The 18,282-nt window shown below is 38.7% G+C and overlaps 1 protein-coding gene across 4 annotated transcripts in view; it reads left to right on the top strand.

Annotated features, from left to right (window-relative positions):
- USP12 (ubiquitin specific peptidase 12) overlaps positions 1–17,574 on the top strand; it is a 75,364-nt gene extending 57,790 nt beyond the window's left edge. For 3 of the 4 annotated variants that reach the window (XM_073340493.1, XM_073340484.2, XM_073340508.1), the window contains 5 exons: positions 2,397–2,473; positions 2,765–2,848; positions 8,437–8,634; positions 10,344–10,422; positions 14,802–17,574. In XM_073340493.1, the coding sequence (XP_073196594.1) occupies positions 2,397–2,473; positions 2,765–2,848; positions 8,437–8,634; positions 10,344–10,422; positions 14,802–14,903 (540 nt within the window). In that variant the 3' untranslated portion in view covers positions 14,904–17,574. The remainder of the gene's footprint in view (positions 1–2,396; positions 2,474–2,764; positions 2,849–8,436; positions 8,635–10,343; positions 10,423–14,801) is intronic. The other variant, XM_073340500.1, reaches the window with a different exon arrangement.
- The last annotated feature ends 708 nt before the right edge of the window (positions 17,575–18,282 follow it).

Genomic DNA, 18,282 nt, shown 5'->3' with positions numbered 1-18,282 from the left:
ACCTCAGAGTCATGGACATCTAGGCCAGTATGCCTTGGCCGATCCTATGGGTTTGAAGGAAGAATACATCTGTTAGATAATTCCCTTCACACTCCTTTGTCGCTTCACTATTATTCACATTTGCTTCAGTGTGGATTAGGGTTCTCATCTACATCTCCACATACTTCAAGGTTTCTTGATTCTGCAGGAGATAAGGCAGCCTGATACTATCCCTCCTCTTGTCCCAGCCAGAATACACATAGCATTGGTCATGAGCTTCTTGGGATAGGGAGCACACAAGGATGCCTTCTCCGCACAGCACAAAAACACCTAATGTAATTGGGTTAGCATTTCTTGGTGTTCAGAAGGTTAATTCAAGGAAAATACACCCTCATAAAGTGAGGCACACACAGCAATAGTTGCATACTTGAATCAGCAGTATGACATGAAAAAACCCACTCTGCTTAGGGAGTCTGCCTCTTTTGCAGTTCTGCTTTCAGTAGAGCCGTATTTAATCTGGGTCACCTTAAATGCACAGTGAACTTGCTGATCTGATAAAGTTTCTTCCAGGGGAGTGGTCACTAAAGGCAAAGATATTCCAGCAAATCCTCAAGAAATTGTGTATCTCCATTGTTGACCTGTTGGCAATATATTTCCATGACAAACTCTCTCCTTTTTTTAAATGTATCTGGACATAGAAACACTAGCTAAAGGAATGCTTTACTGTTCCAAGGAATTTTCCTTGGCTCATACATTTCCTCCCTTCCTGGTCATATTAATAATAATATTATTTTGTATTACTGTAGCACTTAAGAGCCCTAGTCATGGAGCAGCACCGCATTGTGCTAGGTGTTGTACAAACACAGAACAAAAAAAACTGTTTTTGCCCCAAAGAGATTACAGTCTAAGTATAAGACAAGAGACAACAGATGAATACAGACACACAGATCTGGGAGTACAAGAAAACAGTGAGACAGTATTGGTCAGCTTGATAGGCAGTTGATTGTCTTAAAGAGCACTAGTCATCCTGTAACTCCTTTAATCCTAATTTCCCCAGACTGGCCAAGGGAAGGTGTTGCCTAGACCTGCTGATGCTTTCCCAAGGGGTATAAATCCCTCTGCCCTCATGCTGAAACCATCTTGGGTCCAGTAATGCCTAGAACCCAAGTGTATTAAATCTCTTGCATTGGTCCACAACAGGGCACTCCTGCAGTGGTAAAGCATCTCCAGGTGCCCTGACCATAAGAACGGCCATACTGAGTCAGACCAAAGGTTCATCTAGCCCAATATCCTGTCTTCCAACAGTGGCCAATGCCTGGTGCTTCAGAGGGAATGAACAGAACAGGTAATCATCAAGTGAGCCATTCCCTATCACTCATTCCCAGCTTCTGGCAGACAGAGGATAGGGTCACCATCCCTGCCAATTCTGGCTAATAGCCATTGATGGACCTATCCTCCATGAATTTATCTAGTTCTTTTTTGAACCCTGTGATAGTCTTGGCCTTCGTAATATCCTCTGGCAAAGAGTTACACAGATTGACTGCACACAACTGTGTGTTGTGTGAAGAAGTACTTCCTTTTGTTTGTCTTAAACCTGCTGCCAATTAATTTCCCTAGTTCCTGTGTTATGAGAAGGAGTAAATAATACTTCCTTATTTACCGTGCTGCACCCACAAAAAAGAGAAAATGAAAGAGGTACAATGAGGTGAAGGTGGCACTTTCCACATGATACAGGATAGGCTTTTTTTAGAAAGAGAAGAATCAGAATCCCCCCATCTTAGATTTTCTACAGAAGATTTTCCATTGAAGGCCCCTTTACATAAAAGGCTCTGCACTTCAGAATCTTCAGCAGTCTTGCAGCGGTGGTGTACAGTGGAATCTTCTCCTCTTCCTTTCAGATAGCCCCTCACTGGTTCTATGGCAACTGTTCTTAGTCCCCTTAGGGTTGTGCAAACTTCCCTTCAAGATTTTCCATTTGGTAGATTTGTGGTTCTGCCTTCTGACATTAGTTCTGGATAGCAATCAGGTTGGCCAAGAAAATTAGAATTCTTGTACTTCCCTTTAGTCCTCCGTATTTGCTATTCCCTAGTGACAAGATGATCTTCAACACTTACCTTAGTTTTTGCCCAAATCCCTGTCTCCCTTTCACCTAACCACGGTACCACTTTCCAAGCTTCTGTCCTGATCCTAAATCAGGAAGGGAAAAGTCTACCACACCTTAGATTTCAAAAGGACTTAAGTATGTACTTAAATTAGGAAGATTGAGGTGAATGCATCCTCTTTTCTTCTCGTTCAAGGATAAGATCTAGTATCCAGCAGTGGAAATTGTCAGTAATGGTGAGGTTAATCACTACAATCAATTTTGGTTATAATTTATTGCAGATTTATTTTAATAATCAGTCTTTTTTTTCCTGCAGATAAGCAGCAAAGATGAAGATTTTTTAGACCTTTCTGTTGATGTAGAGCAAAATACATCAATTACTCACTGCTTAAGGTACATGCACAAACAAATGCTTATACATTTTAGTCTTTCATCTGTCACCATGTTAACTAATAATAAATTGATGAAGATGAAAATGGAGGAAGTAAAGCAAAATATCTCAGGTTAATTTGATAGTCCAAATGTTTATTTTACATGCTTATTGTCCCTGTTTATTTAAAATGAGACATGTAAACATATGATGTAAAACAGTGTGATTTTTGTTTTGTTTAAAAATCAGTACATATTTCAAAATCAAGGAGTAGTTTCTTCTACATCTTGCATTTTCCTTTCTGTTATATTCAGGGGTTTCAGCAATACAGAAACTCTGTGCAGTGAATACAAATATTACTGTGAAGAATGTCGCAGTAAACAGGAAGCACATAAAAGGTATAGTGTACTTAGAGAATATATATTTCCATTTTTGGAACTTGTTAATGATTTTTTTCAAAAGGTGCGAAAATGATGGCATACTGATGACATTATGGGATAGAGATAGTTGCACCCTGAGAAGCTCACCCCTTGCTCCCAGTCACCCCCGCATGACTTGTTTCTGCACCACCATGCATTGCCAAAACTTTCCAAAAGGCAATGTGCCAGATGGTGGTAGATTGTACACTGGGGTATCTGCCCATGGCGCACTGCAGATACACACCTCAGTTATGGGGACCAGTGATATTCTTGCCATATCTTCTAGTTGCTCCCTCAACCAACCAGTGTCACTTCCCTTTTATCAGGGATGAATTTCAACATCAAGCATAACTACTGATAAAGATGAGAGAGAGTGCTAGAGAGACTGCTGTCAAGATTGGTGAGGGGTTTCTGAAAAGTGGGCATGTCAGTTTATCACAAAAATTATGTTTTGATTTTTTTAAAGTGTGGTTTATTAAGTTAGTTCTTTAGAATACAGACCGTGAAAGTGGGGCCTCACAATCCTAAAATTATGAGCTTTCATAGTATTTGTTTCCCCAAAGAAGCTTGATTTGTGTGAACTGACATTTTTCCTTGCAGAGAAAGACCGTTTGTGGCTACCTTGTCTATCTGGTTTTGTGTGTCCTGTATATATTTTGGTTGTCAAAAGATTGCTTTTAAGGATAATTTCTGTGGCTGCAGTCTCAAGAACTACCCTAATTATTTGTGCATGTTTCAGTAGAAATAGAATACTTAAGACAGCAAGATCTTCGGAGAAGTTTGTGTTCAAGATACTATGGTGACGATCAGTCTTAACTGTATCTGAACACGGTTAAGATAAGAAAAGAGCACTTGTTTAAGTTAAGACAACTGAGAGTTTGGATATTCCTGAAGTGGTCCAATATCTGGCCAAGTTAAGAGTAGATTATGGAGGTCAAATAACTATTTGGTTTCTTGTCTCTCCATAAAGGACACTTGTAATTTTATGGAGATTAGGAAAGCACAATCATGAGGATGCTGAATGGTTTTTAATTTGAAGAAGACTGGGCTCACAAAGTTAAGACTGAATTTTTAATTTTATTTCCTGAATTTGATATGGACTTGGCAAAAATGCTAAACATCTACCCTGATCCGTACTTCTAAAAACTGTTTTAGCCTTAACAATTGTAAGATTATTTATTGGGGTGCAACATACATTTGTCACAGATTCTTTTTCAGGCAGCTACTAAAAATGAAAGTTAGTGAAGCTCACACAGAAACTTTAGCTTTAGTTAATACAGACAACTGTAACTGAAATAATAGAAAAAACATTATACAGAAGTATAAGACCAGTACAATGTGCTTTGTACGTACTTTCAGCTTTATAGAGACCATTGGAAACAAAGATAGAAGGAATAATAAGTGGAGCCCATCAGAAGGGATTCTGATTTAGGCATCTTGAGGACCCAGTGAACCCAAAAATAGGGAACCAGAGCAATGTTCCCTCTAATTTTTTCCATCTATGTGCGGAATGAATTTTATGTGCACCAATATTGAGGTAATGTGCGGATGTGTGCCATCAGTAGAAACAAAAAAACCTAGGTATATATATATATTTTTAAAGTTACCATAGGGGTAGTTACACAAGCCAGGACAGGATAGGCATTCTAGAACTCACTACTCAAAGAATTAAATTTAAGCATAAGAGAGAAATAAAATTATGAAATGCATAGACCAATCAAACAACTAAAATAACAGCACTTTGAAAGAATAAAATTACAGAGATTATATGTGCATTGCAGGAAGTAGCAAGAAGTAACAACAACAACACAAGTATGTGTTGGGAGGTGAGTGTGAAAGAGACACTGTGTGCGTGTGCGTGCGCTGGCTGTTGGGGAAGTCTATGAGAGACCATGTGCTGTTTCTTTAAGGTACTTATCAGAAAGCTCAGAGCAGCAGCTGCCAACAGCTTTTCTGCTCCTGAAGCCTGTGTCCCCTCCCCAGCTCTGCGGAGATGGAGTACGTGGGGAGGGGGAGAGACAGTGTGTGTGTGTGAGAGAGAGTGAGTGTGCTGGCTACTGGGGCAGTCTGAGAGACCATGCACTGTCTCTTTAAGGCACTCACACCAGAAGGTTCAGACCACAGCGGCTGAGCTCTCCTGCTCTTGAGCCCTGTCCTCTCTCCCCTGCTCTGCGGAGATGGGGTACATGGCAGAGGGGATAGGGGGACACCCTGACATCAGCGTCCCCCTGCCCCGTTGCTCTGCACAGCAAGCAGGAGGATCCCAGGAGCAGCTGGCCAGGGGCTCCAAGGCAGAGGGCAGGAGCAACATGGCTGCAGAGAGGTGGGGAGAGGGGCACCTGAACACATACCGCTATGTGCAGCTCTGCTAATCACGTGCATGGCACTTGGGTTGCTCCTGGGCGGCCACACAAGTGCGCAGCTTAGAACCAGAACCAGAGCCTTTTATATCCCACTTTTTGTATCCTGTTGGATATCTAACCACACCGACCACCTTATGTGACCATAACAAGATTGATACCGGTCTATTATCCATGCGTAGCCTTTTGGGTGTCCCTAGCCAAACCCCTAATTATTAATATTAATTAACTGCATCACACATTTCTTAATCATTCTTATACATAAATACAGTTTAACTGCCTAGTTATTGTATAGCAGCCAGATCGCTAAAGCCTCCCCGCAAACTCCATTCTTACATAACTGCTGTGTGCTGTCCTCTTGTGGATACTTCTGTGTCTTTTCAGAATGAGTGCAGAATTTATGACCTGGGTTATTTCTTGGGCCCAGCAGATTTTAGCCTAATAACCCAATTATGTGTGCTCTCCTACTTGCTTTTACAGCTTTCATAACTTCCATTAAACATGCTTACCAAAGGAATCATAGCCCAAAGATTGTGAAGCCTCCAAGATCAAGTCAGGGTCAACAGTCAACACTTTCCATATCTTTGCCCTGATTAGCTTTTGAGGTTGTTTGAAATTATACAGTTTATTTTTGATCCATGTGCTGCTTTTGAATTCTATGATGGGCTGAATTTTAGGGAGAGCTGAGACCCTTCATGTCTTTGCACAAGAGGAGGAGGCAGGATATTTTTGTTGTACTGAGTTTGTGTTGTACTTTTATGTAGTGGTGTATTAACTGCACTTTTAGATAGTGGTATATTAGTTGCTGTGGTGCTGCTGTAGAATGTTCCACTTGGGGGAGGATATCACTGAGGATGGAAGTTTGGAGATGCTACTTACTATGATGTACATCTTTTGGAGTGTTTTCTGAAACTGTTCATGCCTTTCTTTAATGTAGCTTCATTCTAATGTTCTGATATACATCAGAGACTTAGAGGTGATTCAGACTTTTTCCTTTTTATTTTATTCCAAATTCAAAATGTTCACTGAGTAGGGTTGCAGAAGGCATTAGGTGTTTCTCTGGTACTTTTAATTTATTTTTTTAAGTGCTGGCACAACAGAGATTTAGTATTGTGGTGCACTGGTTCTCAACCAGGGGTACACGTATCCCTGGGGTACACAGTGGTCTTCCAGGGGATACATGAGCTTCTCTAGATATATGCCTAGTTTTACAACAGGCTACTTAAGAAGCACTAGCGAAGTTAGTACAAACTAAAATTTCATACAGACAGTGACTTGTTTATACTGCTCTATATACTATACATTGAAATATAAGTACATTTATATTCCAGTTGATTTATTTTATAATTTGATGGTAAAAATTAGAAAGTAAGCAATTATTCAGTAATAACGTGCTGTGTCACTTTTGTATTTTTGTGTCTAATTTTGTAAGCAAGTAGTTTTTTAATTGAGGTGAAACCTGGGTGTACACAAGACAAATCAGACTGCTGAAAGGGGTACAGTAGTCTGGAAAGGTTGAAAGCCACTGTTGTGGTGCACAAAGGCTGTCTTCCTAAAGTTGTCTCTTTGTAGTCCTGGGTAGCTTTTTGTTTTTTATTGATTTATCTGTATTGCAGTAATGTCAAGAGGCACCAATTGAGGGTCGTGACTCATTGTGCTGGTGCTGTACTAATAAGTAAGGCTATGATTTAGTTATAGGTATTTTTAGTAAAAATCATGGACAGGTCACTGGCAATAAACAAAAATCAATGGTCCAGACTTGTACTATAAATACCCCTGACTAAATCTTAGCTGGGAGGCCGCGGGGCTCAAGCATGGAGTGGGGTGGGGACCCAGGGCCAGCCGCACCAGCTGTCAGGGGCTGCCGATCAGTGCCTGCTCCGGCCGCCCCCAGGGCAGCCCCACCTGCTGCTGTTCTGGCCACCCTGGGACTGCTGCTCAGGTAGTCTCCAGGCCAGTTGCACTGGCCACTGTTCGGGCGGTCCCCGGGACCAGCCCTGGGGCCACTCCAGTAGCAGCCAGTGCAGCTGGCTGCAGAGCTGCTCCAGCAGTGGCCAGTGTGGCTGTCCCTGGGCCACCCACAATGGCCGCTGCAGAAGTCATGGAGGTCACGGAAAGTCATGGAATCTGTGACTTCTGCGACCTCCGTGACAGACACAGAGCCCTACTAATAAGCAATAAAAAGACAATTCCTGCCTTTAAAGAGTTTATAGCATAGGTTATGACAAGATGCAGTGATGGATGAGCTAGACAAATGGATGTTTGTGGGGAGGGAGAGGATGAGGTGAGTTAAGTGAGTAAATTTACTGTACATTAAGCAGAACTGTTAGCTCACCACCAGGCTTTCTGTGGTCAGCTGATAAAGTTTTGTAGTCACTGCAAATTATTTGAGATTCTGTCCTGAATGGCTCAAACAGGGTAAGGGGGTTATTGAACACATTGGTGAATCTAGGATTGTATTTTCCATCTGCTGCTGCCTTGTTTTTTGTCCTCCAAAGTAACAGGCAGATCATGCTATCATGGCACTCTCTGGAGTACGGTGTTGACTTGTTTGGGTGGGGTTACATCAGTTAAATAGCAGTATATTGACATTTGTGTCCCTTGCAGACATAAAACTAATTTTTACATATATATATTTTGAAAAATAAGCCACATATTTTAAAATGAAAACATTTAGCTTGACTCCCTCTACCTTGAGGATAACTCTGTATTCCAGTTGGATTCCACAGTAGTTCTAAAACAAATTGGTCTGTGCATAGAAGTATCAGGAAAGAGTTGGGTTTTGCTTTTAGGGACCTAAACAAGAAGGATGAGGGAAAGTGTATTTAGATTCACTTCTGTGCTGCATGTCCCTTTTACTTATGTGCCTTATGCCCCAAACAACATAAGCTTTTATTTAACATGTTTTTCAAACACACATTTGCAGTTCTCTTTTAGGGTTAATCTCCATGTGTAACTTACTGCAGTTGTTCATAACTTGTTTTATTGTTTAGGTGTTGCAGCATTAAGACATGCTGAAGAAAAGATGACTGATCATGTGGTTTTAATAGAGAAAATTCAGGAAACTGACAAGCTGAGCATCTTTAATACTTGAGTGTATTTTAATAGTATTCAAAAGACTGTTTTTTTCATTTCTGACAATGTCAACCTAAAATTTTGAAATCTTGGAATCTGAGATATGATATATATTTCATTTTATCATTTCAGGATGAAAGTAAAAAAACTGCCTATGATTCTAGCTCTCCATCTGAAGAGATTTAAATACATGGATCAGCTACATCGATATACAAAACTCTCTTATAGAGTAGTGTTTCCTTTAGAACTTAGACTTTTTAACACTTCGGGAGATGCCACCAATCCTGACAGAATGTACGACCTTGTTGCTGTAGTAGTTCACTGTGGGAGGTAATAAGAAGTTTGTCACATTGGGGTTCTTGTATGACATTATTAACATTGTGACAGAAATCCAGTATCACTTAATTTAAGTAATCTCTAAAGTGATTTAAGAAAGTATGTAGCACAGAAGGAAACATTGCAGAATGTATTTGACCTTGTTAAGTAAGTTCTTCAACAAAAGATACCTTCAGATTTTAACAGAATTTTTCCTAGAACAGTTTTGTACAATTTTTTTAAATAGGCTGATTTGATCTCTTCTCCCGGCTTTCAAGTTCAAAGTATTATGTTAGTGGATGGATGTTTAAGAAGTATATTCTATTCTTAAAGTTTGTGCACTTGTGTTCTAATTTTACTTTTCAAGCACAGGAGCCCCAAATGGAACACCGATCACAAATCTACCATAAGATTGCCTCCTATGGTTGGAGGTTGGGGTGCCATTATTCAGTAAAGGCAATGCTGCTCCTGCTTTATTAATCTGCTTAATTGGTTAATGGGACCTGCCAGTTTTTAGCTGGCTCTGAGGGAGTGTGCTGTTTTGTTGATAGAATAATGTAACAAAATCCTGGGTGGACCTTTTTGTCTGCAAACATCAACTCAGTGACCTCTAGATGTCCCCTTCCTCAGACCTTTCATCTCATAAGTCAGTGTGATTTACAGATGATTTGCAATAGACAAATGAGAAAGGAGACTGTTAGAGTATTCATAGTTCAAATTCAGTTCCAAGCCTGACTGTTTGAGATGCAAGACATTTTTTCAGAGTAACAACCGTGTTAGTCTGTATTCGCAAAAAGAAAAGGAGTACTTGTGGCACCTTAGAGACATGTTTTAACATCTTCTGCTGTGTCTGCTCAGAAGGTAAAGAATGTTTTTGTCTCTGCCTTAATCTACAAGGTATTGCACAGTGGAACTGTTGTAGGTGGCCTGCATTGTATTGATTGGTCAAGTTGTTCCTATGAGGAGTTTTCATATTGCTTTGTGGATAAAATTACTCATCTTAACCAACTCTGTCTACTTTCAAAGCAATTTCTTATGAGAACAGGCATACGCAATTGTCTCTGCTTGAGTTTGTGTGCCTCATTGAGGTCCTGGCTGTGCTAGCGTGCTTCAGGTTACACATTTTGAGTTGAACCTCTGTCCATCCTGGCTGGTCAAGTCCATGACCTTCTGTTGCCTCACATAAAATTTGGGACAGCATTATAGATAAGAGACAGATCAATAATACTGATGGAACGACTCTTCCAAGTTCCCCTATTGTCATGGGTTTTGAATATTCTTCAAAGTTATGTTTTTGGTATGAAACTTCTTGGTATTGGTCTCACCCAGAATCCAATCTGGTGTGGAAAGTTTGATCACCCCCCCACGCCCATTCAACCGCCACCCCCCTTTTTTTAAAATAAAAAATGTTCTATATTTTTTTTCCCTAGTTCTGTCAATAAAGCCTTAGCATGAAAGTCTCTCATTTATGTTGTCATAGCTTGTCCTACTTATTCCTTATTTAAGCCTCTGTTTAGTATAATATTTGGCGTCATGATGACTAATGTCTTGTTTTCATGTAAATGTCCTTGGTAACATAAAGGGGAATGAATATACAAATAGAAATACAAATAATCAGCTTAATTTTTACTAAATGTTTTTTCTTGTGGAAAAAAGCAGCTCTTTAATAAAATAGACATTCATAATGTTAATGTTCTATGTTTTGTTTTGTTTTTTTAATACAGTGGCCCTAATCGAGGACATTATATTGCAATAGTGAAGAGTCATGATTTTTGGTTGCTCTTTGATGATGATATTGTAGAGGTAAGTGTTGCTGTAACCCTGGTGTTTTTACTCCTTTTAAACAAAAGTCTCCCCCTGCCCCCGCCATCCCAACACCCCATTTATGATCACTTAAAGATTAAAAGGAATAGTGTGCTGATACTTTGAAGAAATATCTTCAGCTACATTTCCTTTCTTTCCTAAACTAGATAGATTCAATCCTTGTTCTTTGAGTACAGTCATGTTTAGATATTTATTGGAGGAAGATAAAGTAGAGCTGTTTGTTCAAAATGTATATCTTTTTGGATCACTTTCCAGAGGCATTGCTTTTTACCAAAAGAAGAAAAATCTGTGCTAGGGAGACTAATAGTCATAGCTTAGATAGAGGTAACTCTGCCCGAAGGAATTGCTAAGTTTTTATGGCTATCCTCCATGGCAGTCTTCTTTGCAATGTCAACCTTATGGGTAGATTAGAGTCTTTCAGAGAAGTACCTGAGACTCTGCAACTCTGAATCAAGCATGATGATTAATGGCAGATCTCTTTTGCTGCTTTTGCCACCTGTGACCTTCACCTTTTCCTGGCAGGGAGGGAAAACTCTCTAAAACAAAACCACTCTTCCCATATGAGAGATGCCAGGGCCAAAGTGGAGGTCACATAACATTGGAAAATATGGTCATATATCCCTCTGTAGTGAGTCTGCTTAACTAAACCTTTGATGAGGCCAGGTGGGACAGCCAATCCTTCTTTTATTTGTTTTCCTTCTCTCCCATCACCCCTTGATCTAAACTCCATTACCCTGGTTGTTAGTGCCAGGTAGTAGTAGGGCCTGCTTGTCCAAGTTTTCTTTAAGGAGACTAAGATTCCACACTGTCTTCTCTAATCCCTACCTTGACTTATGATAGAGATCATATAACTTTCTTCATTGGAGGCTTTTGGGAGATGGTTCTTTGAAGGATGCTGCTTTCCCCTTTCCCAAGCCCTGTGTGGAACCAGCTTGTGAAGCTTTTGGGACCATCTCTCTCTGTACTGTTATGTCACCAAAGGGCTCTCTGTAGTTCATATAAAGAAAGAGAAACTCCTGTACCAGAGCATAATTTTTTTGCCACAGGATTTTAATACACTGTGTAAGTGGAGTCTTCAGTCTTGGATTTACTGTGGAGTGATTCTTAGAATCAAAAGGCTCATAGGAAGAGATGTTAAGTCGTAAGTGAATCCTTCTGTTTCCTTTTCCATAAGGAAAGCGAAGGAAATTGAATCACGGAAGAATCCAGATTCTGACACTGCACTCTCAAAAGCGATGCAACCTCCAGTGCAATGCACTGATTCTGCTAGGAAGCACTTTGACAGTATTCTTCTTGTCAGTGAAGAAGTAAACCCTTCAATGGCTAGCATAATGTTCCAGAAATAGTAGTATGACAGGAAACTGGAGTCCAACTTGAGATGCAGCGAGGACTTGAAAACCATGTGCGTGTCATCAGCTGACTCTGCCATATTCTTGTAGTCTTAAGTGCTTGGGCATTTGTTTTCAAACCCTCAGCTGCTGAAGTATCAGTGTGTTCCAGGCAGATGATAAAGGCCTGCATGAATCTTTGCTTGTTTTCCTACTTTTTTTACAATTTCTTTTTGGATAAGGTCATCCTGCTTTTCTCTTCTGGTCATTAATGTCACTGGTGGATCCTGTGGCAAAAGACATGGCAGGTAGAGAGGTAGATAAAATGGATGCTTACTACTGCTTTCTTTAAGGGCAAGAAACTTTTTGGACAAGCATTACTCCAAGCCCTTTAGGGATGCCGGAGTTGACATACTGGATCAGAGCCATGGTCCAACTAGTCCAGTACCCTGTTCTTGACTGTGGCCATTACCAGATGCTTCAGAGAAAGGTGCAAGAAATCCCACAGTAGAAAGATATAGAGTCACTTGCCCCTCAGGAAGGTTTAATCCTAATCCCTAATAGCTGGAGATTGGTTTAATGTTGAAGTATTAGGTTTTATTTCCTTTCCAATAATCTTTTCGTTAGTGTTAACTCCAGTAATTCTGGATATTATTGTTATCCATATAAACTCTTTAAATCCTGCTAAATCCTTGGCCTCAATAACATCCTATGTAAATGAGTTCCACAGTCGAATTAAATGGGTGGAAAAAGTCTTTTCTGTCATCAGTTTTGACTTTGCCACCTTTTAGTTTCATTGGATAGTCCCTTATTCTTGCATTGTGAGGCAGAGACAACAGAAGCTCCTAATGTCCGTTCTCTATTCTGTTCATACAACAAAAATGATTAAGGATACGAATCTGCTTCTGTGTGAGGAGAGATTAAAAAGACTGGAACATTTCAGCTTGGAAAAGAGACTACTAAAAGGGGAATGTGATAAAAATCTATAAAATTTGTGAATGGTGTGGAGAAAGTGAATAAGGAAGTGTTATTTACTCCTTCACATAGCACAAGCGCCAGGAGTCATCCAGTGAAATTATTAGACAGCAGGTTTAAATGACAAAAGGAAGTACTTTTTCACACAACCTGTGGTACTTGTTCCCAGAGGATGTTGTGAAGGCCAAAACTATTATGGGGTTCAAAAAAGAATTAGATATGTTCATGGAGATAGGTCCATCAATGGCTATTAGCCAGGATGGGCAGGGATGGTGTCGCTAGCCTCTGATTGCCAGAAGCTGGGAGTGGATGGCCGGGGATGGATCACTTCATGATTGCCTGTTCTGTTCATTCCCTCTGAAGCAATTGGCACTGGCCACTATTGGAAGACAGGATATTGGGCTAGGTGGACCATCGGTCTGACCCAGTATGGCCATTCTTATGTTTTGTATGCTTCTATCACGTCTCCTCTTATTTTGTCTCCTTTCTTTTCTAAGGTAAACTGTCCCAGTCTTTTGTCTCTTATAGGAGTTTTCTTGTGCACCTAAATAATTCTTGTCAGCCTTCTGAACTCCCTCTAATTTTACAATATCCTTTTTTTGAGATGGTATAACTTGTATTGCATATAGTATTTCATATGAGGCCATTGTGTTGATTTATATAGTTTTATGACTTCATTATTCTCCTTATGCACCCTATCATCTTGATTGCTTTTTTTTTTAACCATAGCTACACTCAATAGAGGTCTTAATTGAACTGCCCACAGTGATGCCCCAGTCACTTCCTTGAGTTCATAGAGTTCATTTAGAACCTATAAGGTGTATTAGTAGTACATATTTTTCTCTACAATGTGCAAGAACTGCATAATGAAAAAGAACGTTTTGCCTGAGATACCAAGAGGTTAGTCTTCCCTTTCAGTTGCCAGAACCAATCAGGCTACTGAAGACTTCTTCCTGGGGGGGCTCAAAGATGATTGATGAGTGGTGTCAGTTGTCCTGACAGGATAGTCAGTGGATTTTAAGATACTGCAACAGAGTTAAAGGTTCACTCTCCCACTAGTAAAGTGGATGGTGCTAGGACAGGCCTTGCAACCTCTCAAACATCAGTGTATCTCACTAGAACCGGAGCGAGAATGCTTTTCAGGAATTTACTAGAGTTTGCATTCCCAAAGAAGGCTGGCTGATACTAGATCTTAAGTAGCTGTATTTGGTGCTTCAAGATGGAAATGATCCAATTAGTCATCACATCAGTGGAGGCAAAAGATTAGATTAAATCTAATTGATCTGAGGGAAAAGAGTGCTTATTTCCACAATCCTGCTGTATGAAATATATCTGTGGCTTGTTCTGAATCAAGAGTTCTTTTATTGCCTTTAATTTGGCTTCAATTTCTGTTGTGTTCCCCAAAATCATCATGATGGTGGTAGCATCTGGCAGCTCTTTGCATCCTGCTCTATATCACAAACTAGAGGCTCTTCTTGCAATTTAAGTGTCTATCGTCCTAGTAGCTCATAATTTTTTAAAGAGCCAGGTGCCCTTTTCTCCTCTTAATGCTCATCCCCCATCTCTGTCTAAGTTGGTCTACTTTATTACATTCTGATTAGTCCAACTTATAAGTTCAGTGCTGATTGTAAGTTCTTATATGTGCATAGCCCATGGTGAGTTTTGGCCCCTCATCAGAAAAGATCTTTATATCCTTTATATCCTCTCGTCAGGAAAGATCTTTACCATTATAAATCACCTTTCTGTGTGAGGAACCTATCAGATGATGATTAAGTTGTATTCATGTTTAGTCCATTTGTTAGTATTAGATGTTCAAGTTACTTAAATTAGACAGAAGATGGGCTGCTGTGGAGGAAAGAAGATTTGGAAGTAAAAAAAAAAACCCTAAAAGCCTTATAACCCTTCTATAACGTAGGTTATCCGGAGAAAGGTAATTAGCAGATGAGACCAGAATATTTTGTCATTGTTTCACAAAGTATAATTTAATAGAATATACATTTGTCATTGTAGATTTTTTTCCCTTTACAATTAATGTTTGTATTTTGTTTTCTGTAGAAAATAGATGCACAAGCTATTGAAGAATTCTATGGGTTGACATCAGACATTTCAAAGAACTCTGAGTCTGGTTACATTCTCTTCTATCAGTCTCGGGATTGAATAGGAACTGTGGTGAAGAGAGATTTTATGCCTCGTTTCTTCTCTGGCTATGATGGAATGGAGCAAGCACTGATTTAAAAAATGGAATGCAGGGAGCTCCAGGGACAGTAGCGCAGTTTGCACACAATAAAGGAAAGTTTGGATTTTTTTTTTTTTAACCCTTCATATCAAGTTCATTTTATTTACTCAGGTATCATGCTGACTACACAATTCTTCTACAACTGCAAAGAGAAAAGAGAGATACCCGCCACTCTTGTAGGAACAACCTTCCAACAGTGAACACATTTTCTCTTTTTAAAGTCCTGAGTCAGGGCCCCTTAAAATCAATGGAAAGACTCCCATTGACTTCACTGGGGTTTGGTTCAAGGCTAATTGCAACAATCTGGCAGTGCAGTAGAAGCAATATAAATCTGGTATTTTATACTGATTTTTTTATTTGAAAAGACAGAGAATTCTTTGTGCAGTAATTTGCCTGTGTTCAATTATGAAAGAATATGGTGGACAGGTTTTTTCGGGTTTTTTTTTCCCCTGGGTTCTTTAATATATAAATAACAAATATACTTGGGACAACACAGTTGCCTTCTTGACCGTAATAGATTAACAGAAAATATAAACTAGTGTCAAGGAGGCCAAGTATGTTTTGCTTCTCTGAAGAAGCTGACATTATAGTAATATATACCTATGCTGTCGGGAACAATCAGTAAAAATTATGGCTTTTAATCTCCCTATGGAGAAAGATGGGGAGGTCAATAATAGTTTATTTTTATTTATGAATTACTATAACTACTAGGGTCCTATGTATTGTCTTTGAGCATAACAAATCTTGAACATAATTTTATATATATATTTGAATTAGATTTACTTGTTCCATTTAAATGGGTTTTTTTAGGAAAGACAGATTCTAAATAAAATGCATAAAATGTCTTTTACCCCTTCTGTTTTACCACTTTTGTATTCTCTCTTTCAGGAGGAACTGGTATCTGGCTCAATGTCTTTCATATTTTAATTTAATAATTAAACAATGAATCTGTTTTTACTCTGATGAAAAAGCCAAGCCGTAAAATGTTTCCTGTAGCTGTCTGAATGATGATTGTAAGAATGCTTACTATAGTGAAATGCTGGTGGTGTACTCTAATCCTTACTGTTCTTTATTCATTAAGGGTTCATACTCTAAATAATTTGTTAGAAAAACCTGGATCAAAATAAGCAGTTTTCAGAATATCATTCCCTTCTCAGAAAATTGATCCATTCAGACTCCCAAGAGCCGGGTGACTTTCAAAAAACTCTCTAAATATGAAATGAAGTTGATAATAAATGAAATAATCTAGGAATGTAAAAGGAGTTCAGTGTTTTGAGATTTTTTTCAAGTCATATGAGGTGAATTTTCTGAAATTAAAGTTTACCTTGCTTTGGGTTTATGAAACAGCATTAAGATTTAAATAATAGCACCACCAAGTAATAGATGTAATAAGAAATATGTGAAATGTTTTGATTTGATACTTTTCCATGCATTAGTTTGTTGTCTGACAGTGGCTGAATGTAATTTCTGGAAAATGATGGAATACATATTTCAGATTCTGGCTATCAGGTCTTGGATGTCCTTGTCATCCCATTTCAGATAGTGATTTTTACTTTATTGTAATTTTCTAAGGTTATTTTATTGATACTGTTGAAACCTTTAAAAAGAATGTCTCCTGTCTGCTGCTATAACTAATATATTTACTTACCTGTATTTTTATCTCAGGAAAAGACTTCAAGATTTGTTCAACTGAATGAATAGGTGAACAGGGTCACTAAGTAAATTGGGCTATTTAACATATATGAAAGAAAATTCTTGTCATATTATAACAGATTGCTTTTATAAATGCAAGGTTTCTGAAACCTTGGTTTGGCTAAAATTCTTTTGTATAAATTATGTAGCTTGGCTAAACTACCAGCATTGCAAAGAAAAGCATCACAAATATTTTGGGAGAGACATAAAAAATATAATGGATTAGATATTTTTAAGGGCTTATACCAAATTATTTTAGAACCTAAATTTTCCAGGTTTCAGTGGGAAAAGAGTGAGGGGTGAATCAGTTGGACCATAATACATGCCAGAAAGATGAAGTCCCTTGCATTAAATGTACAGCTTTGTAAAACCATTGTCGCATTAGTTTTTGTTAACTGATAAAAGTTTGCTCAGTCATTTTACAGTTTTTAAAAATGTATGTAGTTAAAAGCCAAGCTGAGTTGCTAAACATATTTTATACAGTAACAAAATTTAAAGCATTTTTGTTTCACTGGTAGCCACAGGATATTTTGCTTTACTCCTGCAACATATTTTTATAAAATGGTGATTTATTTTGGATAGGGTTTTTTGAGATAGTGGTTCCAAATGATGCATTTAATTTCACTTCTAGTGCAACTGAAAAATATAAGTAAATTCTTGGTAAAATTGATACCAGAAACTACAGGCAGAGGAAATACAAAATGTAACTGACCAATATAAAAAGCATTAGAGGATTATCTCTTGATTGTAATTGCAATGGGGAGTGTGAGAAGAATCTTCACTTGTAAATGATGGAAATGATTTCTGTGTAACTATGTAAATGTTAATTGGGATGACAGGTCCCCTATTTTGTATATTGGAGCAAAAACGTCTATTAAATAATAAAATATGTTCTCTGAAGGTAAGTACTGTATTCTTTGTATATCCCTACTGTTGAGTCACATGGCCTCTGGTGCTTTTGTAATGTTCTCAAAACTTGTAAAAATGTCTAGAATTTCCTGCTTTAAGTGACAGGTCCTACTTGCCTTTCAGACCTGCGCACGGCTGCCAGATATGCAAGCAGGTATGTGTATGTAATGAAGTTGTGTGTGTGCTTGTGTGTATTGAGAGTGTATGTGTATTTGTCAAAAAAAAAGAAAAGGGGGGGAAAGAAGAGAGAGAAAAAAATATTACTGCTTGGTGTCAGTCGTCCTTTTATCCCATAAGGGGTGCTGTACCCTCCTTGACCTTGAAATAAAACTTTCAAGCTTCAGGGTTTAAAATAGCACCTCAAGCCCACCAATAAAAAAGGATGCCAAATATGTTACCCACAAATTTGTCTAATTTAACCAAAGGATAACAAGGTTTTGGCCTGCCCTAAAGGAATTGCCAGGGTGTTACGCACGGACTTGTCTCTTAACCACAGAGGACTCCCCAGAGCAAGTTAGTCTTGCTAACCCCTGAAAGGACACGGATACAGCCTTCGGCTCAAGGATAGATGCACAAGCAGTAATTCTTAGAAAACAAAAGAATTATTTATTTTAAAAAAGTGGTTACATTGTATTTAATAAAGCACAAAAGAATACATAAAACATAGTAAAATGCCGTAGAATTACATTTAAAGAATCC

This window comes from Lepidochelys kempii, chromosome 1, assembly GCF_965140285.1.
Source record: "Lepidochelys kempii isolate rLepKem1 chromosome 1, rLepKem1.hap1, whole genome shotgun sequence".
Lineage (NCBI taxonomy): Eukaryota > Metazoa > Chordata > Testudines > Cheloniidae > Lepidochelys > Lepidochelys kempii.
This window is presented reverse-complemented; position numbering and strand designations above follow the sequence as displayed.